At 39.9% G+C, this 27,535-nt stretch overlaps 1 protein-coding gene across 7 annotated transcripts; it reads right to left on the reverse strand.

Annotated features, from left to right (window-relative positions):
• On the reverse strand, window positions 1–27,520 carry LOC100117554 (survivin 1). 7 transcript variants are annotated; one of them, XM_008205426.4, is made up of 51 exons: window positions 26,436–27,520; window positions 25,127–25,446; window positions 24,777–25,021; window positions 24,352–24,691; window positions 23,080–24,271; window positions 22,548–22,985; window positions 22,287–22,467; window positions 21,987–22,205; window positions 21,496–21,916; window positions 21,281–21,428; window positions 21,070–21,220; window positions 20,764–20,988; window positions 20,426–20,680; window positions 20,059–20,338; window positions 19,817–19,984; window positions 19,076–19,396; window positions 17,757–18,053; window positions 17,469–17,683; window positions 17,241–17,397; window positions 16,963–17,154; window positions 16,670–16,884; window positions 16,309–16,571; window positions 16,007–16,188; window positions 15,729–15,922; window positions 15,508–15,646; window positions 15,271–15,430; window positions 14,814–15,183; window positions 14,572–14,695; window positions 14,326–14,487; window positions 14,084–14,241; window positions 13,755–13,992; window positions 13,380–13,680; window positions 13,122–13,297; window positions 12,833–13,028; window positions 12,529–12,756; window positions 11,900–12,430; window positions 11,548–11,818; window positions 10,909–11,466; window positions 10,359–10,833; window positions 9,993–10,282; window positions 9,785–9,930; window positions 9,462–9,701; window positions 8,495–8,716; window positions 8,016–8,237; window positions 7,630–7,913; window positions 3,675–4,005; window positions 2,581–3,297; window positions 2,038–2,495; window positions 1,761–1,949; window positions 1,554–1,688; window positions 1–1,469 (listed from the first exon to the last, which is right to left on the reverse strand). In XM_008205426.4, exons 1-51 carry the CDS (start codon window positions 26,611–26,613, stop codon window positions 1,203–1,205), a joined length of 14,385 nt encoding a protein of 4,794 aa, XP_008203648.1. In that variant the 5' UTR covers window positions 26,614–27,520; the 3' UTR covers window positions 1–1,202. The 7 variants fall into 7 exon arrangements, with proteins under 7 accessions (XP_008203648.1, XP_008203649.1, XP_016842827.1 ...); XM_008205427.4 differs by having other exon boundaries at window positions 16,318–16,571; window positions 26,436–27,001; XM_016987338.3 differs by having other exon boundaries at window positions 8,495–8,665; window positions 26,436–27,001.
• Between the last annotated feature and the right edge of the window lie 15 nt (window positions 27,521–27,535).

Below are 27,535 nucleotides of genomic sequence, written 5' to 3' on the forward strand. Positions count from 1 at the left end.
TGCGAGTGGTAATAATGATTTATTATAAATAACTATTAACATGTTTTCTTTTCCATACATCACTTTACAATCATCGTGTCATCAGAAAAGCGACTCGCATACCATTCGTCGCACTTGAATTGGGATTCTATGCATAGGTTTTCTTGTTGTTATCTATATAGGTAATTTTTTTATTTTTCTTTTATTTCCAAGACATGCACTCCGTCGAGCACTCTTTCAATACTCCATTTTTTTTTAGAATTACAAACATGTATACGTGTGTGCAAGATTACTTATTGGAAATTATTTACATTAACCGATTACCAGCAAGGTTTGCCATCGCGATCCCTCCTGATCACATTATCGCTTCTTATATAAACATAACGCTATCTACATCAAACACTCTCTTTTTCAGTTTCAAGTATCAAAGTCAACGTTTTGCAGTGAGAGGAAATATATAAATAACGACATAAACAATTCATTTATACGCGTAGATACAAAATAAAAGGAAAAATAAAACTAGATCCCTTAGATTCTTGGGGAAAAATTCGGAATATGATTAAACGCACAATTTTAATAAAATGTATTAACTCTCTTTTATCTCTAAAGAGGCCGATTTAAAACAGTATCAAGTTTGAAATCACTCTCGTCTATTCGACCAATATTTTAAGGAAAAAAATAGAGTGATACCAAAACTAAATTAATAAAAACAATGCGACCAATTTGGATTTCAATTGTACAACAACAAAAGAGACAATCAACCTGAAATCCTGCAGTCGTATTGCATGCCGATATCGTTTCTGTCGGCTTTACAAACGAGGAACATCTATAATGAATAGCAAAGGTAACGGTCGTTACTTTTATTCAATTACACACAGTAGTAGAACGAACGCAGTGCACATATATTATAGCAGCCTCGGTATGCGCGCACTATGAACGGCTCCTGTTATTATTTTTTTTTTCTTTTACTGTATCATTTGTTCACAACGAGGAATCTCTTCAACGATCAAATTCTCGTCCAGAATAATGAGTTCTCAGCTATTTCGCTTTTAAGATGAACATTGTCTTTTGCTTTGTATTTTTCAAGTCAATATTTCTGAAGTTTTTTTCTTTTCGACAGACTTTTTTTGCATTGCCGACAATTATCGACAACGATTTATTCACAATAACACTAACAATAGACTTTTAAAAATGTCCAACAATTTCTTTGAAATGAATCCTGCTCATTCGCAGACCTTCGAGACCATTTTTTCCATCTCGACGTCTGTATCAATATCATGATGCACGTGATTGCTGGTTTCAGCGGCGTTATTACTCGTCGGTGTAGCGTTGACAAAGTTGGTAGGGTGTGTTATTGGCGTACTTGGGGTGCCAGGAGTTCCAGACATTTCTAGAGGCGAACTTGGTGGGCGCAGAGGCTCTGCTAGATCCTCTAGTCCCTCTGGCGTTGGCAGTTTGTTCAGTTCTTCCCTCAATTGTTTGTAATGCCTCTGCAATTAAAAATATCAATTTACATTTAATAAAATTAAAAACTTAATTAAAAAAATTATTTTGTATATTAGAATATAATTTACCCTTAATGCTAAAGCGCTCAATGATATAGTCCTAGCTGATCGTCGGTCTGCTCCATGCATTTCCATGTCTCTAATCCAACCCTCTATTTGTGCTACTATTTCGTGTCTCTTGAGCCAGAAATGGGTGTGTATTACCTAGATTAATGTAAATATTAAATAAATATCATTACTTTAATGATTACGCTTCAAGACAAACCAAAATTTTACCTCTTTGAAACATGGGCAAGGGTTACGAATCTGATCAAGCATCGCCCATTTTGCAGTAGCTTGACAAACGTTGGCGTTATACTCTTGACTAGATTGTGCACCGCTAGACGTCCCACGCGAACGTTCAAAGCCTGGTTCGTTGAAATACGGTTCGGATACTAAGATTAACGACTGAATGGATACTAAAACCTATTGAAGGAAATAATAAAGAAATTAGTAGAAGTAAAATTATGAAAAGAAAACAAATCAATGAACTGGACACTGCCATAGTATATACCTGAAGAAAGCTGCTAGTATGAGCGTTCCACTTTTCCTCTGGTCTACCGTGCCATGTGTTCAAAACACTGAGGCATACTTTACCGTCGTTGTATAAATTTGGATTGAAGCGCACGGAACGCCTGCCCGTCGTCTCAAGATTAATCATCATTGGATAATTAGGATAGTCTGATGGAAAGTAAACATCGAACTCAAAGCAGCCATTGGCATAAGGTGTTTCTGCCGGTCCAGTTATCAGGACTTTCATTACATCTAACCGATCGGTATCGCACCGCACAAATACGCTACTGCTGTACGATAGCGGCAAAGCGGTCGAAAGAGTAACAGCCTCCTGAGCAAGACGCTTAACGCGTGTAGGGTGGTTGCGTTCACCTGCTGAGCGCATGTTTGATTCGAAGTGATACGAAATAGCGAACTTGAATCCACCATCCGGATTTTCGACTATCATCTCGTACGTGTCTTCAAATTAAATAAAAATGATCAATAGAAACAAACTTATGAAATTTATAAACGTGCTTATAAGTACAACTTGGCTTGGACTTACCAAACTGCAGTGCTTTCATAACTTCAAGATAACGTTGTTCAATCGTTTTCAAAGGTACTTCTGGACCTGATGGACTAGGCCCCGCAATCTCTTCGATAGCTTCCACTAACCTAGCAGTTGCATTTTGTACAATCGTTGCACTTTCCTGGATGTCGGGGATTAAGGTAGCTAGACCTTCATCTTGTTCGCCGTCTTCGGGATACTTAGAACTAGACTTGCCCTTGCTGTTCTTTGTTCTGTTTATCTTATGCACGTACGTGTCAACGCACAACCTCATACTAGAGAGCAGTGAAACGATCGAGGGATCGCCAGATTTTCCACTCCTCGGTAACAACAACGGCGCCAATTGACTGGAATTAGCCATTGCACGCAGTAACTGGAGTACAGCGCGGTAGAGTGGTATGTGGCGTGCCATATCAAGGACGGAGTCGTTGCGTAGATATGAAGACAGAGCAGGCAACAAACAAGATCGCGACAGCAACTCTGTAAAAGCAGCTGGTAGTTCCTTCTGAGGTTGATCGCCCGGCCCAATATAGCTTGCAAGCACCTGCAGAAGAATGGTTACGTGCTCTTCTTCAGAACGCTGTCGCATTAAAGCTTGTTCGACGTTCCAAGACTGCTGCGTCGAACCAGTGCCAAAACCAGTGCCTTTGGCCCAATATAGATGAGATTTGTCATCGCTTCGGCTTCCAGATTGACCTGCACGTTGTTCCGAACCTATGTAAATGTATAAATGAGTAATTTTTAAATACGACCAACATATAAACCATATTTTTATTTTCGACTGACAATATTAGCCATTTAAAAAGCAGGAAAAAGTCGGCTTTCTATTTTTTTTCACATTTTATTTTTCGTTAATTTACTATATTTCCTATTTTTCGAAAACACAATTTTCTATGCCTGCTTATCAAGTTGGCTACAATCAAGTCGTCAATAAAGTATACAACTCTCTCACAAAGTATCAACTATATACAACTCAAGAGCAGTCGATTGTTTCAACAGATTTTTTTCTTTAATTTCTTGATGCATAATGTACTATATATGCCACTTGTATAGTAATATAATAATGTTAATATATTATATATTGAAAATACCTTCATTATATCCAGTTTGATGTGTAAAAATAGCCAAACAATTAAGCAACAGCAATACGGCGCCAACTTCAATTGAGGTTCGTCGCAAAAGAAGACCATCATCTGTCGTTGGCGGTGTATCATCGAGAAGCTGTTTGAGTACTTGAAAAGGTAAAGTTGGTAATGAAACTGCTAGCGGTGAACTAAGTACATCACCGCCTTCACCGTCATCGGTAACGCCAAGAGCCAGACGCAGTAGGCATTGAGCTCGCTTACGATCCCTAAGCAGTACCTCCGAATAGCCAGGAAGTCGCAAAAATAAACCAAACGCAGCCAAAGAATGTGGAGGCACCTAATTATAATAATAATAATAATAATAATAATAATAATAATAATAATAATAATAATAATATTGATAATAATCATAATGATAATAATAATAATGTTAATAATATTGAAGCCTGACACCCCGTATGTGGCGCGTCCCCCGGTTGGCGGATGGGGGAGTGCTCGCCGAGGCACACACCTCGGAGGGTAGAGCAGAAATAAAATATGCTCCGTGGACCAAATCAAGCCGCCGCGTTTGCCGTGCGGTGCAACCCGTGGGCTGCCAAAGGGAGATCCTGGATGGAGAGGCGATCTAACGGTCTCCTCAAGACCTACGGTTGCGTGCCGAAGTAACCGGAACCATCTTTGGCTCCCGCTAGACGAGAGGCCGGTTACCTAGCTAGTTTTGGTCAACCGGCTCGAGCGAGTACGTGTTATTGTGTGACATCCGCCGGAAACTCTCCAGAGAGCCGAGCACCTGTGTTCGGGGTGGGAGGCTCGAGAGAGTGGAGGTGGGCTAAGGCGATAGCGCGTGTTACATCCTGACATGATGTACCCAGTCTGGCACCGCCTACAGTCATGTGTTGGGGCCATGTCAGCTGCCCCCATAGACGGGGGGATCCAGGGGTCGGACACATGCCAGGATGAAGATAAATGCTTATAATATGGGAACCACAAACGAACTCGGGGAAAACCCACAGGAGAACCTGGAAGTTGAAACCTTAAGAGTGCCAACAACACAAGACGGTGGATATCCAATCCACAAATCAAGCAGAAGTACCAGTATAGGCAGCGCCATGAGTGCTGCAGCATACCGGTATGACAAGAACGCAGCGGTAGGATAAGAGCGCCATACCATAAGGGATTGGCTACAAGCCCACGCCAGCCTACAAGACAAGCTACGGAAGGTGCGTGAAACGGCTAGGGAAATGACCAAAACCCTGGAAAAGCAAAAGGGCGTGAATATCAAGATCAAAGAAGGCTTACCCTTAATAGGATCCATGATGATCGAAGCTTTCATGCTTCTTGACCAGATGGAAGATGTCGCGAAGAGGCAGTCCCCCAAACAATCTAGTGAGGACAATGCAAAGCCTCAAAAAACGGTAAAATCAAAGAAGAGGGTACGGGCATCATCTGACGGAGGCGGTACCCCCGCAAAAAAAGACAAGAAGGATGTAAGTGCTCCCTCGACAAGTAGGGACAGCGAGGGGAACGGCCAGACTTCTCATGGTACGGCACAATGGGAAATAACTGCTGGCAGGAAGGCTAAAAAGAAACAGAAGGTAAAGCCGGAGCAGATCCAACCAAAGAAGAGAAGGCTCCACGTCAAAGGACGGACGCCATTCTGATAAAGCCGGAGAGTGGCAAGACCTATGCTGACATTTTGTCTCTGATGAAGATTCAGGTAAAGCCGGAAGAGCTAAACACGGTGCTTAAGTTTGTTCGCAAAACAAGAGACGGCGGAGTTCTGGTCGGGGTGGGCAAAAGCAATGACGAAATGAAGTAATTTCAAAAGGCCATCCAAGAGGCAATAGGACAAGCAGGCACAATTAAGGGCAAGATCTCCATGACAATACTAGAGATCTGAGACATCGATGGATTTACGACGAAGGAAGAGGTCAACAGTGCTATCACAGCCGCAACAGGCTGCGGCAAAGAAGATGCCAAAGTCCATCTGTTTGAGCTAAACACACAGTGGTCGAATTGGACCAGACCAAGGCCGCCGCACTGCTCAAAAAGGGAAAGATTCGCATCGGCTGGGTAAACTACCGAGTGCGGGTGCGAGCAAGCGTCACGCGATGCTACCGTTGCCTTGGCTACGGGCACGTGAAAGCCAAATGCAAAGGGCCTGACAGGAGCACTAGCTGTTGGAAGTGTGGTGCCCTTAACGCAAGCAAGCTCCAAAGATAATGGCAAGGATACTCCAAGGAAACCTGCACAGAAGTAGGCTCGCACATGATCTGCTAACCCAACACGTGAGGGAGCAGAAAATGGATGTCCTATTGATCAGCGAACAATACAAGAACCTAGACCCACCCTTGTGGGTGTCAAACGACGAAAAAACCGCAGCCATTTGGGTGCCCGGGCGCGGGTTGGCGAATACGGGTACGGGAGAAGACTACGTAAGGGGAAGGATGGGTCGCATAACATTCTTTAGCGTATATCTGTCACCGAACCTAACTGCCGCCGACTTTACAAGGAAACTAGGGGTATTGGAGGACGCTATTAGAGAGGCCCCCGGGGAAATCGTGATCGGGGGCGACTTCAACGCGAGGGCCACAGAATGGGGCATGCCGACGACGAACCCAAGAGGCAGAGTCATCCTCGAGATGGCAGCCAGGCTGAGCTTGATAGTAGCGAACGAGGGTAATACCACTACCTACCGTAGAACAGGCTTTGGGGAATCAATACCGGATGTAACCTTCGTAATCGAAATGACGACCCGCAACATAAGGGACTGGCACGTCACGGAAGAATATACAGCTAGCGACCACCAGTATTTTCTATTCAATATCAACGAAGACCGTCAGACCAGTACAAGGAGTCTGAGGAACCGGGTTATCGAGTATGACACGACAGAAGCGCGCAGAAGAAGGCCTATAACTGCAGGAGTTGCGCAGGGTTCGATCTTGGGGTCAGACTTCTGGGGTATCTTGTACGATGGGCTTCTGAAACTCGAAATGCCGGGGGACGTGATGCTCGTTGGATACGCCGACGACGTGGCCGCGATTATAACAGCACGGAATGTGGGCATCGCGCAAGCGAAGTTAAACGCGATCATGAGCAGAGTGCTATGGTGGATGGCGAACCACGGATTGACTTTAGCACTTGATAAGACCGGAATTGTCCTATTGACAGGAAAGCGGATACCGACCATCATACCCATGAAGGTAGGTAGCGAGATTATAACAACGAAACCATCAGCCAAGTATCTAGGAATAACTCTAGACACGAACTTGAACTACGGGGAGCACCTAGATCGCGTCTGTAAAAAAGTCACGACCAGAATAGCGCAACATAGTCGACTCATGGCTAACGTCCGTGGGTCTAGGACAACAGTTAGGCGGCTACTCATGGCGACCACTAACTCTATCCTGTTATATGGAGTAGAGGTGTGGGCCAACACTATGACTATGAATAAGTATCGGAAAAAGATTATGGCGGTACAGCGAAGGGGGGCCCTTAGAATAGCATGCTCCTACCGGATGGTCGCGGCCGAGGGATCGATGGTAATCGCGATTGAACGCAAGCGGATCTACGAGGCTCGTTTAGCATCGAATAGCACCTCAAAGATGTGGGCCCGTGGGTGGACAGACGAGATAACGGCGTACGTGGAGACGGCTCTCCGCGCGAAAAACAACGACGGTTGTTTATAAGACTAGTTGACGGCTAGCACAGCTTAAGACAGGCAACCCCCCGAAGGAATGCGAAAGCGGTTACCGGGGGGGGGGGGGGTCGCGGCCCTACGAGAGGTGGAATTTTAGTGAGTATACCTAGCGTTGTCCCGCGCCAGGAGAGTCTCACACACGGGGAGCCTCGCACGGCTCCTGTCATGGTGCATTAAGCATTTCTCCAACTCTCCGGATAAACAAAAAAAAAATGTTCACACAAAGCAAAGCCTACTAATTCTAATCAAGTGCAAACAGACCTGAGGTGTTGGTGGAATAGCTCTTGGTGGCCCGTTACTTGTACCCTCCTCAAGATCTTCATAGACATTGTCATTATGCTCAATTTTTACCCAATCAGCATCAGATTGCTCTTGCGTAGGTGATTTTTCAACGAGAAGTGCCGGTCGACTAGAGTCTGGATAAACTAATGGTAAATGCTTTGCAAGTATAGTTAATCCACCTTTCGAACTGAAAACTTCTAAGGTACTATCGATGCTTGTCCATAAGGTCAACAAATTCCGATTATTCGATTTTGACGACTCTTCTGAAACGATTTTATAATTTTTATTGTGCATTTCAAAAAATAAAATAATAAAGAATTAATAATATCAATATTAATAATAAAAACTAAATAAATTCCCCATACCTTTTGAATCTTTATTTCGTTGCCGTAGTGTTAGGTACAAACATGGTTCTGATAACGAAACTCCACTTTCTTCAACAATTGAAAGTAATTGAGCTATAGTCAATTCTGGCGGTAGTGTAGTGTTAGGTCTTGATGAAAGGCTCAAATAGTTTTGGTTAGCCATACTACTTGAACTTCCTTGGGAATTGCTACTAGAACTTTTAGTCGTCAATACAGAACCATCTGAAATTAAATGAAAATCCGTTCTATAGTTAAAATCAAAAGTCAATAAAAAAATCCATATTTCTAGGATTTAATGTTAAAATACAAATTCCAAATACGCTACTATTATTAGAAGAGAATGTTATTTTTGAAAACTACAATAGGACACAAACGACATTATTATTAGTAGCAGAAGTAATACTAGCAGTAATGTAAAAATATCAGACGATGTATGAATATATGACATGAATAAAAATAAAAATGTGATGATATTATACCTGCGTTAAGACGTGTTTTTCGAATAATAGGACCTCGTGCTTGCGACCTATTGGAAGCTTCTTTGGCTCGCTTGTCCTTAGCGGTATTACCGGCTGCAACGCTGAGAGTGTCCATGACGATGTTCATACCGGACTCCCACAGCTCGCGGTTACGCGCCAGACTGCTTGTACCTGCTTCGTTTCCTTTATAATTATTGGGGAGCAGCAAAAGCAGCCAAGTGCCTGCATTTTTCATAGGGATCAGCGAATTAATCGTTATAAGGATATAAACGATTCGCGCCCCTTTTTTAATACAACTATATTGATTTGAAACGTAGATCCCTTGTCATAATATTATATTTATACGAATTAAAATAATATAGGTACACGATTTATGATTTAAACGAGAGAGATGATCTACAATAGTAAATTACGATACGTGTGACTTAAATGGTTCTTTTTAGTTAGGCAGTTAGCACCCGAGCGTAGCGAGGGCGCTAAGCGCCGTGTAAAACTGAACAATTTAAGTCAAGAGTATCGTATAAAATTTTATAGCACAGACTGCTAAAGTCCACAAGTCTCGCCTATTCGTGACTAAAGTAGTGCTTATTTGCACCGTGAGGTTAGCGCACGAGCGTAACGAGTGTGATAAACACGGTGCAAAAAAGGACTACTTTAGCCACAGATAGGCGTGACTTAACAGCGGATTTTAGCCACACTGTGCTATAAAGTATTTTTTCAGATAACAATACTTATTTTTTAAAATAGATAACATTCACGATTTTTAGTCAGATCTAGGTATTCTAAATGTTGCTGTTCTAAAAAGAAATAAAACTACGGGCTAATTGTTTAAAAATTTTTGCTATGATAATAAATTCTAAAGTTCCAATTTTAGTTCAAACCAATCAGATTAACAAATTCAAAACGAAGCACTAGGTGAAAAGGGGTTCTACACTTTCAAAACAACTAAATTAATATAAATGCATACCTGAAACTTGTTGCAAAATATCCGCAACCGTTGATTGAGTAGACATGTACAGTAAATGATGATAATGACCAAGTGGAAAGGCTGGATGTGGTGGCATTACTGGTAAGTTACTGCTGCCAATGGTTGACAGTTTCATAGGTGCTTCAGATGTGACTGATACCAAAATTTTTTCGCCCTCCAGCAAAAGTTGAAGGATAAGCCTTCGCGTGAATCCTGAAATTCCATGTAAACCTCGCGAACCTTGAAAGTAAAATACGGCAGTCAATTAACTATTTATAAATTATTAAGAATGTTATAAATGGTTTTTATTTTTATATTTTTACCGGCAGGTGTTTTTTGTTGTATTATCACTTCAGTTAAAAGTTCAGCTAATAGTTTTTGATTAGCTGGATGACACCAGCAGCATTTTGACAAAAATTTAATCATGGCAGCCTCCAATTTCGCATACGATATGCTCGTTTTTGAACAGCTAAAAATTGAAATATTGTATTATTGAACATTTTTTCACGTGAATGTTTGAATATATCTTACCGTAAAGAAGATGTTGATGGATTCTCAATTGGTCTGTCACTTAATAAAGTAAGTAACGGTAACCAAAATCCACTACCATCTTTGCCAAGCCAATCCCGCATTTTGCCTTCGGAACATATCAAAGATAGAAATTCGAGTACGATTGCTATACTTTCAGGTTCATTCATATCGAGCCCTTCGATTTTGTTCCCTTGTGTTGTACTTTCGCCTGCTTTATCACTGTCGGTCATACCAGAGCAGCTTGCTGCATCTTTGTCGACTGATGAAGGCGAACTTGGTTCTTCTGTTGTCTGTAGGAAGAATTTTAATATTTATGGCAACTGCTAATTAAATGTTTACACTTTAAATTAAATGAATATTTTTTACTAATTTATCCGCCTCGTGGTGTTGATGTTGTTGTTGTTGTCTTTGATGTTCATGAGTTTGTTTTGCTTTTTCCAGAATTGCAAACTCCACTATACAAGCAGTTAAGAGAGTTGTTAATCCAGAATTGAGCAGTTGGCAGATACCAGGAGTTGAGCGCGCTGCCGCAGCTATCGATAGTAGTTGTCCTTCCGTCAACGATAGGCGCTTAAACTGTGACTGAGCAAGATGTGCATACCAGTCGTTCAAATCAGCTACACTCTTTATATCGTCGGTCTGACCCTCGCTTTCTTTACGATCATCAGAAATCGACGCACCTGCCTGTTCGTTTGACATGTTTGGCACTAGAATCTGAACTCTTTGCAGTAATAATTGGAAGAATTCTGGCTTCACGCAGCAAAATGCGCATAGAACAGCGTCGATCGCTTGCTTAAGAGCCGAGTGGGTTTTCAAAATTAATGTCCACTGATACAGTGCACTGAAACAATAACAAATAATTTATATTCTAACTGTGCTGAAACAGATTATTTAGTAATCAATCAAATAAACTTACTCAAATAAATCTTCGGTGACCAGTTCTTTTAAATCGTAATTAAGATTTTCGAGTTTAGCCGCTTTCCAAATGATAGTAGAGATGCAATGAATATAAACAGCTGGAGGAGTTGCTAGGTTCGTCATTCCAAAGGAACTGTTATTCTCATTGTCTGACGCAGACGATTTTGCCACGGTGTACAGCCAATTTAGAACAGCAGACATACGAGTTTTTGTGTTAGAGTCTTGAGCTGAACACAGTTGCTCCAATAACTCAACCACCATCTGAATTGTGGTTGTTTCTTGACTCAATACAGAGCCTTGTAAAAGAGGAGCAGTTCTATTGTTGAGTAAAAGATTGATCAAGCGAAGACCAAGTTCGCAAGAGTGTAAACCAAGCTGAAGTAGTACTCTCTCTAAATTTGGTGTAAAGAGCGATGGAGCTGGTAGTAGTAACAAATTGCAACACGATTCAATTATACCGTCCACTGAAGCTGCGGAATTCAAAACTTGGGCAGTTAAATTGCTATTTACTGTGCTAACAGACAAACATTGGTGAACAAGTCGCAGCCAGCCCAAACTAGAATAAAAAAAAAATTATTGAAGATTTAATTGATACAAAAATAAGCTTTTTTCTACATATAAAGTATATATACAATACCTGGTTTTAGTAAGTTGCTCTTCATCAATAATATCATGGCTTGATTTAGGATCGCCGAATGCGGTCGTCCCAAGTAAGCGAATTTGACTGAGACTGATATTTGTCGAATCGCGAGGTTTGTACAATCTTACAAGAACGGCAGTTGCAACTTCAGGCTGAGACAGTGTCAAACGAATGAATGTTAGACCAGCGGTTGGCATTGGCGGGCAAATTGGACTTAAAGCAGTATTTCCTTCACGTGAAATCTCAAGAGCTACAGCTGATGGACAAGCTAAAAATAATTTTTCAATTTTTTAATTTTCCGTGGCATAAAATAGCTTGTATACTATTACCTGAAGGATTAGAAACTTACTTGAGAGTGATGCCAAGTGTGGTTGTAACTCGACCTCTTTTAATAAAATCGCGCATGGTAGTGTAATTGTCAAATCCACCCAGGCTTCATCAGGATAGAAGTGGTAAGACCATGCAGCTGTTCTGGCTCGCCTATGAGGCGTTGCACTTTGAATGAGCACGTCCGCTGGTTGTGCTGTTGGATGAAGCCAAGACACAGTTCCAAGAGGTGCGAAATTCAGCAATCCATCTTCGAAAAATTCCAGCGCATTAGCCGATTTTTTACTACTGCTGCTCGATACAACAGGTGTTAAGCTTGTTGAGTTTGACAGATGCTGCATCACTAGAGCTATTACACCTGGGGAATTTGACCCATTGCCACTGCGGCTCTTGCTGGACTTGACAAGATTCTCACACAAAACCTTTACACCACCCATGGACGTAAAAACGGACAATGAAGCTTCGTTGTCAAGTACTCGTAAAATGAACCATAAAAGTGGTTCTGAGAGTTGCATCACGTCCATGTGGCGATCGGATATTCCCTGTCTACACGCTGAGTTCACAAGCGAGATCAAAATGTTAAGATCATGTTGCATATATTATTAAATTTAGAAAACTTTTAGAAATACTAATAAATTATAATAAACTTACACGAAGCGAGATATTGGTAAACTGGATTCAAGACAAGAACTGGATTGCTTGCTTTTTTAGTCAGTGTACAAAGTAACTGGAAAGTAGCATCAGGAATGGAAGGAGGAGCAGTCAGTTCAGTCGTTGCATTTGTACTTGATGTTTCGCCCAAAAGCATAGCTAATGACGAACCAGAGCTATGTCCAAGCGATCCTAAGAGTCGCATCATGGTGGGTTCGTGTTGCAGAACTGAAATAATGTTATTTAAACTTGTAATAATTCAAATCAGACAGTGTATTTGAGGTTTAAAATATCTCAAATTTACCAGTATCGGCAACGCATGGCACGCGAGGCTTGGATGTCGAATGAGTTCGCGAAGAAGTTTGCTGTTCTGCAACTTTGCTTTCGTCAGTTTGAGACGTGTTCATTTTCTCTTGACTATCATTTAGACTGGAATTCGAGCTTTGTGAAGACTCTCCAAGTTCCATTTCTGTTGTACTATCAGATCTCGTGGTTCGTGCCTATACATAAATAAAATTACCTCATACAATATCTTATTATCATGAATTATGAAATTATTTAAGTTTTAAAAATATGTACATTATCTAACTTACATTTGGCAAAGGAGTTTGCACAAGTTTGGTTACGAGTTTGATAAGTGCCACCACTAAGGCATCCCAGGAAGCAGGTCGTCCTTGCCTTGCATCGCTTCCAAGAACGCAGGCATAAAGCCCACCAAAACCTCCAGACTGACTAGTGGCATCAGTTGTTCCGCCACACTGAGCTCCGACTTGAATACATCATCATCAAATAATGAAATTTTAAAATCAAAATCTCAGAAGACCATAATTATAATATTAAATTATTTTTACCTCCGGCTCCTCTGACATAAGTAGATACTAACTCGCCAACGCATTCTGAGATACTCATTGCTGTGCCCAAATCAGTATTTGTGAAACTGAATTGAAGCAATGAAGTGATAAGCTTGCATTGCGCATCCAAGGGGCCACGCCGAGCGACAAGTGCACCCCCGGGTTGCACTAATTGATACACAACCCATAACAAGAGTTCCTTTAAAGAATTTCCTAATGCACTTCCAGGCGTAGCTGCATCACATCGCATTTCTAGTCTTAGAAGAAAATCTTGCAGAGCTTGACACAATGTTGGACCAGCCTTATGAGAAAGCCGCAATATTAGATAATAATCTTGACAATACTTCATCAAGCGGTAAAAGTGCATGAACTTACCATTCCAAAGTGCTTGTTAGTAGTATCGACATTTAGACCATTGCCAGAGAGAAGACGAAGAAGCATAGCACCCATGTTACGTTCTTTTATAATGCATCCGGCCATGCCGCCTAATAATCCATCCAGTGGAGTACTACAACTAGCGGCTTCGACCTGTTCCGCTTGCAACGGCTGATTACTAGCAAGTGTCAAACATTGCAGTACATAACACCAAGCTCGTAAAGAAACGCCTGGGTGCCTGTTCATTTAAAATAAAAAAATTAAAAATATTTAAATTATTTTGATACTTTTTTTTACATTATTCAAATAAACAATATCAGTTATATTACCATGAAAACGCAGATATTAGTCCAGTGATTGCTGTAGAACTGAGCGGTATTACTGGAGTTAAAGAGGCATCAAAATTGGAAGAGTTTGATTCTGACGTGGCATCAAGGTTTAATGTTAACCACAGTTGCAGAATCAACTCCAAGTTTGTTCCACTACCCTGTTTCATAAAAATATTTGGTAAAAATATTAATCACTTTTCAACACAAAAAGGATATCAAAAAAATTTAATAAATTTCAATACCTGAATGTACAATTCACTAAAAATTTTATCAAAACACCTGGTTAACATGAATAAACTAGAAGGTGGTGGATCCGAAGAATTCCAAGAATCTTGATTACGTTCAGAATAACTCGATTGCCTGGATGTGGAAGGTTGTGAGTGACGAGTAGAATCGGTTGTAGGCTATAATAAAATAAACGTAAACTCATAGTTATTTCGGTCGAATCGTAATAAATATATACTATTCGAGCAAACAAAATATCTTACATTGATCGTAGCATTTATACCCAGAGGTAAATTGTAAGTTCCTAGAGCAGAAAGTCTACGAAGAGATATTTCTACACCCGTTTCCACGCCGTATTCTAATCTTGCATCAATTGCTTGTGAAATTCTGTACAAACAAAGTAATATCAGTATAAAACTAGTTAACTTTTAAGGATAACGGAAAAAAATCTTTCTCTTTCGGATAAAACTTCGAAAAGAACATGAAAAACTTAAAAGTTACATACCCTGAGCTTGTTATCGTTGGATATTTTGACACAGCACTGCCCTTTTTCAAGATTGTTTTACCTCGTTCAAGAATATTATCTAAAAATTCTTCGAATTCACTATCATCTGATTCCATTAAAGAGGGAAGGTTAAATCCACTTGCTTTTGACGTAGATGCATTGGTTGGAGCAACGCTAATACTGTCCTGTGTATCTTCATCGCCGTCGGCGAATCCTTCATCATTTCCGAAAGTATTTGAAGAAGTGCTTGTACCAGCAGCAGCTGAATCGTCATCTGCAGCTCTTGCATCTTCTGAAGACAATGGATCGTAAGGTTCTTCGGAAACACTTTGTTCATTCGCCGCCGAGTTTCGTGGATATAATTTTTCTCCTAAAAATAACAAAATTTTAGTTTTATATGCTAAAATTAAATTTCACAATCTAATGAACTAAATAGATTGAATGATGAACAAAATACCTTCTAGTAGATCTTGTAATAGACAACAAACAGCATGCGATGACCAAGCGGTATCAGATGAACCCGTAGCTAATCTGATCAATTTTAAAAGTTGATCTTCGGTCATAAGCTCACCCAAACTTATCGCAGGTCGTGTAGATACAACTAACCTAGCTACAACCTAGATACATCAGAAAACACGTATTTTAATGTTTCAAACTTGTAAATAATCAATTGCAAAGATCAAATATCACTTACTTTACAAGCTAACAAAAACATATCTACATTTGAGGCAATGTTTAGCAATAAAGCGACAAGCCCACGCGCCACTGGTAGAACGTGTTGATGTGACAAATTTGTTGAATAGTCGCCTTCAGGGTCAGGGGGATCCGCTTGACTAAAAAAAATATATTTTTATTTTTATTTTTCTATTATATTATATATTATATTGTACTAGTAAATTATCTAAAGAAATATACCTAGTGCTTGGTTGGGGTTGTGATCGAGGACTGCGATTCAAATGTAATTCGTTTCTTCGAATACTAAAAAGGTCTTTAAAGTGTTTAGCCGAGTGTTGTTTTAAAGTTTTCTTATAAAAACGTTCCTGAGACTTTAGAGCTTGTTCTAACTTAGACGAGAAAGTAGCGCTCTGAGTGGAAAGCATAGAATGTGTCTGAAATATTTATTTGTATTATTTTTATTATCTTTGATTGTAAAATAAAAAACAAGAATTCAAGGGATAAAATTATGAAAATACCTGTGAAGAAGTATGGAAAGATTTTTTCGCTTGTTCCAAGTCTTGCAATTGTTGCTTATGATGCATTAATCTCTTCTGTAGTTTCTTACGATAGCTTCTAGAAGCAGAAGATCTACTGGAGCTCACAAATTTCCTTTGCATGGCTAATTCACCTTGAATAAACTCCCAACGTGATGAAAAGCCTATTGAACCAAATATTTAAAATTACTTTGTAATGTAGCAAAAACTATACTCCAACTATTTTAACAAGATTCAAAAATTGTTGTAAGCATTATTAGTATAATATATTCAAAACAATTTACCCCGGGTACCTTGTTCTTTGTTCTTGTCGTGGTTGTCTTCGGATGAGGTAGGATGAACAGCCGTTGTATCCAAGCACACAGATAAGAAAAGAAGAACCCAGCCAATAAGGGTTATGTCCAGTCTACTCGAGTTATCTGTTTGACCACTGGACAAAGGCGCTAAAAGCCTTCCTAAAGTACGAACCATAGCATCTACTACTGACGATTTATTAGCTGCGGCAATCAATGATTTGCGTCCAAGGAATGTTAGCAGAATAAATACCCTAAAAATTATTATGTGTTTATAAAATAAAAGAATAAATAATTATTTCTGGCAGTAGACAATGAATAAAGGTATTCTTAAAAGATTAACTTAACGAACCTGTCTTGAGGAAAAATGTGGGTGGATGAAGCAGAATAAAGACTAATTAATGTATTTGCAAGGAAATTTCCCCACCATGGTTGATGCCCAGCCATTCTAGCCAAAAGTGCTACAGCGTAGAGCTGTAAATGTGGTGCTGGGGTCATAACACATATAGAGTTGAATAATTGTTCACATACAGTCGGTGTGAATGTTTCATATAAAGTTGTTGGCACCTTTAAAAATTTAATAACATGTTATCATCTGAAAAACATTCCTTGAATTAAAAATATGCAGTAAAATCATGAACTTACGGTAGGAATCGGACCGATTTCATAAACAGTATAAAGTAATATATCCAGAAGAGTTTCTCCAAGAATACGCAATTTGTCAGAAGAAGCGCTAGCTAATGTATTTTGAGTAGCACTTTCTACGCTTCTCCACGACTCTAGTCTTTGCCAAACTCCACGTATTGTGTTCAGTTGGTGTTGATACATTATACATTCCTTTAAAATACAATCGAAATAATGTTAGAAGATAAACTTGGATTAAAAAAACATTATGAATGAAAAGAAAATATAATTTGCCCTACTTGATAAGTAGACAAAATCTTTGATGACGGCTGATCCTTACTATCACTAGCGTTTTTGCTATGACTCAAATAATGTTGCATGTGTATTACATTTGGTGTTTCTGTACACAGCAAAGGATCAAGATAACCTTTTAGACGCTCAGTAGCTAAAGTAAATCTAAAAGAAAAATAGTGGATGGTTAAAAAAATTAAAATGTATTAAAATTGTTTATTGGTTAACAAACTAACCTGCACTGAACATCTTCAGCAAGTGCAGACAAAATGGTACATTGTGATTCTATAGTACTTTGTAAAACTGGATCAGAAATGTTGTTAATATTTGTTTCTGAAGCAGTCAATTCTGAATAATCTTCCCCTGGTAAAACAACCATGTGTCCATAAAACATTCCCAAAGGAATCTTGCACCGAGTTGTGGACATGCCATAGCGCCCAATGGTTGTAATCTATAACAAAGTATTATGTCATGTATATTCATATATTTTATATCTTATAAATTATATTAAAATGTACTTTTACCTTCAAAAATCTGCACACTGGAGGAGGCTGCAAATCACTGACTACTAAAGGCTTATTACCAATATCACCAGCAACCACAAGACGAATTCCATCTGTTTCTTCACTTCTAGTCCAGATATCAATAGAAAGAGAGACCAAGTCGCTGCAAGCAGGTATTATCAAGTCGGTAAGTAAAACTGGAGCGCCAAAATCTAAAATTACAAATCTTCGAGCTCCAGAATGCATCCTTTCAACAACCAAGGCCTGCTGTGGTGGACAACAAAGTAACCTTCCCCATGGAAAACTTATGTCATCGCGCTGAAAATGAAAATGCTTCTAAAAAATTGTTTTGAACAAATATGTTGAAGTGTATACTATAACAGCATAAACATGTAAACATAAATAATAATGTATTAAATCCAAGTGAAAAAAAAAGTAATTTGCTGTAAAAAAGAAAAAAAAACAAATAATATCAAGAAAGAAATTGTAGAGGATAACTATACACTAAAAAGCATTACAGAGCTACTAATTATTGTTCTGGATTACAAATGGCCATTAAAGACATGAAATAATAAAACTTGTTAAAGCTGAGTATGTTAAATTGAACCTAAACTACCTACGATAAAACAACAAGAAAATTAACGCTATTATATGCAAAAGAAAGCATGAAAAAAAAGAAAACAGCTCAATAAAGAAAGATCCTGACTTAGCAATCTGCTTTCTTCAAAGGAATGGAAATCAAAAAATACACCGTCAATATAAATCATTTGAATTATCAGCAAATTTAATAGATACTGATGTTTAAGAAGAAAAAAATTCAGTATAATGTATCAGCAACTCAAGAGTTTTCATACTGATTAATGTGTTATAATCACCCTAAGCTTTATTTACATCTCAATAATTTTTAATAAGAATATTATTGATTTGGGATCATCCATTTTTCTTGACTCTGATTCACATTTAGAAATATTTTATGCTCTTTGACTTATAAATTATTGTTAAAGTGAATGCAAATTTTTATGAAAATGTAAGGTGCATAGAATATGCTAAGTGCCTTAAAATTATAATTTGCCAGGTTATTTCAGTTAATTAGTGACCAAAATGTAATGTTCAAAAGAATGCAGTAGTGTTTTTAATTATAGGTACTAAAATGAAAATATGAGAAAGAATTCAAAAGCAAAGTAATGATTAAATTCCACATCCCTCTGAAGCCTATTCTATAAGATTACCACTGTACATATAAAAGAATCGAAACATGGAAAAAAAAGAATTTCCTACAATTAACGGAAATAAAGTGTAAGGCGATAAAGTTGCTTCCATCTGTGCGTTATCGTGTCTACCTTTTTCGCACCGGTATCTTCAACTTTGCTCGCCGAGGTACCGACATTAGTTACCGAAGAGGACTTTTCTTTCAGAACAGAAGTTAACGTCGGGGATTTATCGTTACATAGAGTCCAGAAGGATGTTGTAGCAGACTGCGTATTGCTAGCCTCGTCGCTATCGGATTGATCGTCGGGCGTGTAAAAATCTTGGGACTTCTTTGACAGAGCTTCATAGTTGGCCTTTGGTGCATTTTTAGTGCACTGACTAAGGAGATCAGTTAATTTGTGGTCGATCAACTTAAATTGAACGTCAGCTCCTAGTGATCCTGCCTCGAAGTTCTACAATGTTACAATGAGTTCTCGTCAAGATACTTGATGATTATATCGGGTTGATTTAGGCATTCTTCTTCGAAAGAATCTTTTGACATTGTCGGCTTGGATTAATTTCAGACACTGTCTTTCATCAGTTTCAAGCAACTTACTTAAATTTACTTATTTGAACAAGGCCTAGTATAGTACTTTACATTTAATAAGACCTACGGCAATTTATCTCCAACACATCTCAAGTTTCAAGTCTTTACATTTTATTATTTATTTTACCTATCACGAAATTGATTTGCCTATGCTAAATTTTGCTCTCATATTGATTCGTTGAGACAAAAAATAAACGCATACAGGAAGTAATTAATACCATGCTTATTACGTAAACAAAGTCACAATTTCAAATATTTTTAAGTTTGCCTTATGCCAAATACTTACATATGCATGGTGAATTACTTTAGTATCAGACGATGTTGCAATCGTCACAGTAGGCGCCGCAGAGTCATAAAGCGCACCTCCAATGGTTACAGTATTGACGCTCGGATCAATTTTTTCCATTTTTGTACCGTCAGAAGCCGCGTGACACGTAAAGTGCAAGGGTTCAACCTGCAAACAAAATTTTTTTCGAATATCAAACTGAATGCAAGTATTTTAAATTTAAGAATACAATTTATTCTTACCTCTAAAAGTCCTTTCATACTGTTATTAGCACACAGTGCTTTCAGTTTACTTGGTACAATGAGATCGCCTGCTGAATGTGAAGGAAGAGAAAGCAGATCTCGTAAATCAATGGCATCTTGAGTGTACGACGAAGTCGCAGATGTTACAGACGTTACAGGTTGTTCACCAGCTGTAATAGAGGAATATGTGTTTGTCACAGGTACAGAGCTTGACTTAGGAGATACCGGAGGATCCATATCAAACAGCTCAGTTTCAAATGGAGAATTGTACAATCCAAATCTAAAATCAAATGAAATATAAGTTTTTTTTTTAACAAGTAAACCTCTATTGGGTAGCAATATTTATAAGAGATCTAATTATAAATACCTTGTGGCAAGTAACAAATGATATGGATTCACACGTTTTGACATCTCCACAGATATTTCTTGAATTAGATTGATACATTGTTGAGCTACACTATGATTTCTATCTAATGGTAATAATCTCGTTACAAGTACAGCAAGCCATCGTAGTGAACCAGCCCACTGTACGCTCACTATGTTAGGTAGCAATGTAACTAAAACTGACAATACAGTTTCTTCAAAAGCATGAGGTGCCGAGTCATCTAAACTGTGAAGGCCCCTTCAAAATTCAATAACATTAATTCAATAGAAAAAACTTGATACATAATTAAATAAAATTTTGTAAGCAAGTTTTATACATACTCGCTACATAGTACAACGATCTTTACGCATTTGTGCGCTATACTTCGACCAGCATGGAATAAACAAGTTCGTAATAAACAAGGTAATCTTTCTTGTACACAACGAACAGTTTCTAACTGAATTGCTTTTGTTTTAGTACTGTCGATTCCAGTACGTAATCTTGTTAATCTTATTGCAGCGACCCATATTAAAATATCCAAAGCTAATGATTGAACAACCGGTGACCTATTAAATCGTTAAATGTACGTTAGGAAAGGTGAATGAATTATAAAGACGAAATCATGCTATTAGAGTAATGTTACTGACTTATCTGACGTTTGCAAACATGCTACACTCAGCAAGTTGTCAATGAAGGTTTTCGATTCCAACATTGCACACCGTTGCAACTTTTCATTTGGAATATTTGTTGGAAGTACAGATCTTACAGTAATAGAAACTTCATGTATCCAATCGCAACCTTTAAACAAATTTGAATGATGAAAAAATCTTATAATGAAATTATTTATAGAATGCTTACCTATATAACAATCTAATTTCTTAGTTGCGGTTGCGGCAAATCTTTCTACTGTGACTCCAGGCGGAAATGGTCCAGCTTCGTCTATCCTTAATTTTTTCGAAGTTGGCGGTTTTGATTCTAATAAACTAGATCTCGATTTGGACGAGGCCTATAAAAAATTTTGTAATTAAACATGATGAAATTGGCAAAAAAAAGATTGTTTGCGAAATACGAACCCCTTCTTTAGTCGGTTCAATCAACGCTTTAATATGTACTAAAAGCGTTTTGGCTTTTGTCCGGAATAATTTGGGACTGGTGAGCGTAACGCAACCTGAATGATCTGATAAATCCATGCATCGCTGCAAATTGACAGGTCCGCATAGAATTTCCGTATTGTGATGCCTTTGATATTCTTCTGTAATGATGGGATTGTCAGCCTTTTGTTCGCGACCAATTTTAAAATCTATCTTTTCGTCGACTGGTATTAGAAGAGATTTATTTCCAATTCCAGTCATATTTTGCTTGAGAAGAGTGACTTGTATCATTGGAAGTTCTAGACACGGAAACTGCAAGCTGAATCGAACATCAACGTGGCCAACGTTACCAGCAGCACTCCGAGGCAATGTGAGTTCAAAAATGTGTTCATCCCAGGTAGTGCTATGAAAATTATACGACTACGTTAGATTGATTTGATTATTTTTGAATTTATCGAGAACCAGTTACTTACGCATCGTTTTGCAAACGCCAAGTTCGCGTATGATGCTGGTCTTCAGACTGATGGAGATGCTGCGGGTATCGACGTTGACGTTGCGCCTGCATCATTTCACTCCAGCACGGTGGAACCGTCGCACTATACGGTGGAGAACGTCGATCAAACCTCGTTAAATCGTATAATGTTCGCAAATCCGAGTATGTCAAATGTTGTTTGTATGCCAGAATGTGTTCCCTAAAAATAGTATCATAGTGAGTCAGGCCAAATTTCGAAGATTTTGCTATCATTGTAATCAGATTGATTTAAATTACTCACTGGTTTAATGGAGGTGAGGTCGATGTACTTGGGGTTGCCAATTCGCTTTCATCGCTTATACTCGTATCGGTGATCATTTGCAAATCGTCAACATCTTTCTCCTCGGTTGAATCGTCTTCAGCTGTCATGCTAAAGAAGTGTAGTGCTCCGTCACTAGTACAAGCGCATAACCTTTCTAATCCTGCAATAAAACAATAAATCAAGTGTTTTATTAAAATATCAATATAATAATACCTGTGGGGAAATAACAAAATTGCTTACTGGTACAATAAGCTGCCGAAATGAATTTTTTTCCGTCAAGTTTAGTTTCGGTTACAGTTTTCAAATTGCTCAAGTCTAATAGCCTGACCACACCATCCCTACAAACTAAGGCCACTTGTCCACGTGGTTCGTGTGCACTCAGACTGTCAGAAGCCATACTCGCTGTATATTGCATACCACTAGAAAGACTCGACGATCCTAGCCTACCCTTCTCAAGAGTCGGCAATAATATGCAATCATTGGGTGCTTGATCAGGTGGTAACTCCCGCCTGAGGACTGGTTCCGTTGTGAGCTTTACCACCGTATCTGAGAAGTCCAATGCATATACCAGAAGGATGGAATTTACGCTTGACTCCTCCTCGTTCTGCGTTTCGCCGTTTATAAGTGGCTTGGACTGCACATCATTGTGGTCCCAATACATGAAGCTCTTCGGCGTGGCTGAAAGTAAATATAAAGATCATCAGTCTTGCATGAATATATTTTTTTTTATATTGATCATCGATACATTTTGGAAAAGAAAAAAATCACTCACTTTCGTCGTCTACATCCATCTGATTGGTATTTGAAAATGTCTCGGTTGCATTAGTATTTGGTTGAGGACTCAAAGTAACAAATAAATGCTTGCCATCCTTGGTTGTTAAGACCTTATTGATCCTCAGGGAATCCGCGGCTTCGATGCGAATCGTCTGTATAACTACAGGCTCCGCTTTGGTTGTCTTAATCGTATCTAGAGTCTTTCTAAGTTGAGTCATTTTGGAGGTTGACGCGAACTGTTCAGGTACATAGGGGCTGATGGGATTAGAGTTGGCGTCGAAGGAGCTAGACGTTGGAATGGAACTATTCATGGGTACGCCGTAGAAGATGCCGTTGGCAGTAGGAGTGGCCAAGACGGTATGAGGGGCCGCGTAGATACTGTCGAAGTGCGTGCTACCAACCATCTCAGAGTCCACATCCTCGTTAATCTCTTCGAGCAGGAAATTGCTCAATAATATCTCCTGATAAAGACTCTCTTGCCTTACTCCATTAGAGCTCGCGCTCGTTCCCGTGCCCGAAAGCTGTTTCTTACTCTTACTTGTGTCCTTGGAGCCATCCTTCTTCGCCGGCTGTGGTTGAGCAGTCTTGTGATGAAAGTCACATAGCACGAGGTAATGGGACTTTGCAGGGCTACACGTATCATCGGCTGTTGCCACTTTCATTATGTCAAGACTGTTACTACTCGCAGCACTGTTGACACTGTTCATAGCGCGCACCAGCGAGGAAGAAGAAGCCAGATCCGTAGAAGTTGCCCACACGTTCTCCAGGCTTCTCAGCTGATGCTGAGCTGTGGTAGCGGAAGAAGAACCCGAGACCGAACCAATGCTGCCTCCCGCAGTACTCGATGTTACGGATACACCGCAAACCAGGCACGGCCTTATTGAGGTTCCTCCTACAGAGCTGGTATCTTGTGTCATTATTGTAGCGCCAGCGCTGGAGTTGGTGCTCTTGCTTTCGCTCGTAGATTTTGGACCGTCAACGAGTGCCAAAGCTGTTAGTTGAAATTTGCTATTAGTACTGCCTAGTGCGCTCGAAGTGGGTTTGTAAGCGTCAACCAGTGGATTCGATTCCGAGACGAGATTTGGTATAAACGGGCATGTTGTAGGAGCGGTTTTTGACGCTACGAACTGCACAGAGTCTCTACTGTATATCTCGCTCTCACTTGGACTTATGTAGAAAGATATTTCTCTCTGGAGAATAAGAAAAATATGTTTTTTTAAAATTTCAGAAATTAAAGGTATGACGTCGAATTTAAGCGAATGCAACGTACCTTAAGCTGATTGTGCACGTTCCAAACATTGATAAAACCGTTGTTGGATGCCGTGGACAAGAGACCAGTAACGTTCGTCGTACCAATAACATCGACGGTTTCGCCAGCAGCTTGGGCCGGTGCCGTGGCAAGTGTTACTGAAAGTGGCACGTTTTGCGTGTACTCGCCCTTAACGAAAGGACAGGCCGGCGAGTGTCGCTCGTGCTCTGACCAAGGTTCATCCGTTGGTTCCCAACAAACAAGGCAGACACTACAGGTAAAACACATTGCTCTGTCTTCGCCCGTTGAATTCGGCTGGTGGTAGAAGCCAGCTTGAGCCATTTGGTCTGGCAATGCCCACCTAGATAAACATTAACACATTATTAGTAATGATAGGAAGATTACAGCTGAGACGGATCAGGAAATTTATTTAAAGAAAAACTAACTTGTAATTCATGTGTGGCCATTTGGAAAAAGTGTCTCTGCGAGCTGCTTCACTGAACATTAAAACTTTGTCGACAGTTCCACTTTCCATAGCAAGGCCTGGGAGTAGGCCATTTAAACGTTCACTTATAGCAGATGCTATAGGTAATGCAGGTATATGTTTATTTTGTTTTTTCAGATAATCTACCAAATTTGAACATACTAATTTCAATGCTCCATGCGGCAGCTCTAGGCATATTGTGTTCCACTGAAAAAAAAATTCCAATGTAGTATGAATATAGATTAATTGGCAATGCTATTCTAAAACAAAATTCGATGTCTGCAATTTGTTGTTGACGCAAAATTTACTTACTTTTTGAGCTTTAATTCCTTTTTTTCTACTGGTTTTGGCATAAGCAATAGTGGTAGACAATTCCTGCAGCACTTCTTGTACATGATTAACTCCCGGAAGTTCTACAGATCGCAGACAATGATGCAATAGTATAGCTTCCGAGAGTAACATTTCTAATTTAATAGTGTCTCCGCTCCTGAAGACAGGCATTTGCAGAATGCTGTCCAGCAACAGGACTCCATTATAGTCGCCGCGGACTCCAATTCCTCTGCCATCTGTGTACAATATTTTGTCTACTCCCTCACCCAAATAAATACCTTGCAGTTTTCCCTCTGTTTTGCCTGGAATAGAAATATCACAGTTTCAAGTGTGCGAAAGGAATTTTTCAAGCCATCCTTAGAGAAATTAGAATATATGCAAACTGTAACGCTACCCACAAAGGTTAGCACATTTAGGGAAAAGCTTATTTTTAATTATCGTATTTAAAGCCCTAGACTAAAAAAATTTCATCAAAGTTTTGATGAACTAGTAACATTCAGATACATCCACCGGTTTACAAGGGTTTGAATAAATTTATATTTCTACTCTCTTTCAATGTGCTCTTATTTACAGAAAGTGCCTATATAATGCCGTGAATGAATGTCGCCAGCCACAAATTACAATATTTTGTATGAATCAATTTTATGAACTTTCATCATTGAGAGTTGAATCGAACTAGACAAAACAATATACTTGTGAGAATAGCCAGCTCTGGATGAACTATGGAATATCACAGAGCAAGTATCAAGAATAGAAGAGGAGAAAAAAGAGATTGATAGCAAATCTTGATGTATAATAGACGCAATGAAACACAGGTAGGTAAGCACAATGACAGTAGTAAGAAATTGCAAGTCTGGACACTGCTACTTAGAATAAAAACAAACAAGCTTTATACATACGCGAGAGACCGATGTAATCGAAGCAACGAAAAGCGATCGGCAAGTTTGAAAAACGGTAGTGAAACGTTTATACGTAAATACGCGTGCGGGCATTTCGAGGGTAAAAACAAAGAGAAAAGGCTATCGGCCACGAGAGTGATATTATGGGAGCACAATATGCAATGTGGACTTTTCAGCCCTGACATATATTAAGTACACCGAGAAAACGTGCGAGAAGTAAATAATTAAAGCCCGTAACGGGAAGATGCGATAGAAGAGCAGAGGGAAAACTGTTAGAACAGCCTAGCCGAGGTATCCAGGAGTTGGCGGTGGCAGCGAGAGAGATGAGCGGAATTCTATAAGAGACGACGCAAATTGTAGAAATAAGAGATAGCTGTTTGCATAAACGTTACCGGAGAGGGTACATCTCTGGAGGACGAGGCCGCAGTTGACGTCGAAGACATGGACTTGGGCGCTGGCAGTGGTGATGAGAAGGACATTGAGGTTCGGGTGGTAAATAATCTGCTTGCACTCGGTGCCGACGTTCAGGAAGCCTTGTTCCTTGAGCAGCCAAGGATCGTCATCGGCCATTTTAAGCGAATCGTGCTGCTGCTGGCCGTAGCCGAGCTCGTCGTCGTCGTCGTCGTCGTCGTTGTTGTCGCGTTCTCGGTTGCCTCTGCGTGTATAAGAGCGCGGCGCGCGAACCTCTCGAGTCTTGACGCGCGCAGTCCTGTCGTCTCCTCTCTCTCCCTCTCTCTCTCTCTCCCTCTCTCTTCCTTTAGCTCTCTCTCTCTCTCTCTCACTTCCGAGCAGTCAGCACACACAGAGCGCGATTCTGCACACTCTGGAATCCCAAAAAGTTGGCCAAGCGCGAATATACACTATCCCCGCGACTGTCTCTCTCCTTATCTTTCTTTTCCTCGCTCTATATAGGTATACTATACACGGCTCCTTCTCTCTCTCTCTCTCTCTCTCTCTCTCTCTCTCTCTCTTGCGCCGTATCGCCCGTCTCTCGCTCACTCGCGCACTATACACAGCACAGCTTCTTCCTTCCCTTCTTTTCTCTCTTTTCCCTATAGTCCCTCTGCAGAGCCTGGCTGCCCTCAGCTCAGCAGCAGCGCAAGAACATCACAAAAAACATGGCGCATACGCCATCTTTGAAATAGAGAGAACGTCACACACTCGCACACACCACCACCGCGGGCAGAGACTGCTCTACCTCTAGTGCTCTCTGGCTAGCCTCTACTAGCGCGCATATCGATGCCCCCAGCAAGCAGTTAGATAGCACACCGCCCGAGAGTCGAGACTACGCAATGACAGTCGTGCGCGCGCGCACCCCGCAGACAGTCCGGCTGCACTGTCCTCATCCAATACCAAAAGTGCAAAATTATTATCGGATATATACTTTTTAGTTTGCACGGTTACTACTATTATGATCTACGATCCTCTTTCTATTATAATGCAAATTCTAGCTATTTCCGTGCACGTGCCCACTTGAAGTACAAAAGGAGAC

The sequence above is a fragment of the Nasonia vitripennis genome, chromosome 4 (genome assembly GCF_009193385.2).
Source record: "Nasonia vitripennis strain AsymCx chromosome 4, Nvit_psr_1.1, whole genome shotgun sequence".
NCBI lineage: Eukaryota > Metazoa > Arthropoda > Insecta > Hymenoptera > Pteromalidae > Nasonia > Nasonia vitripennis.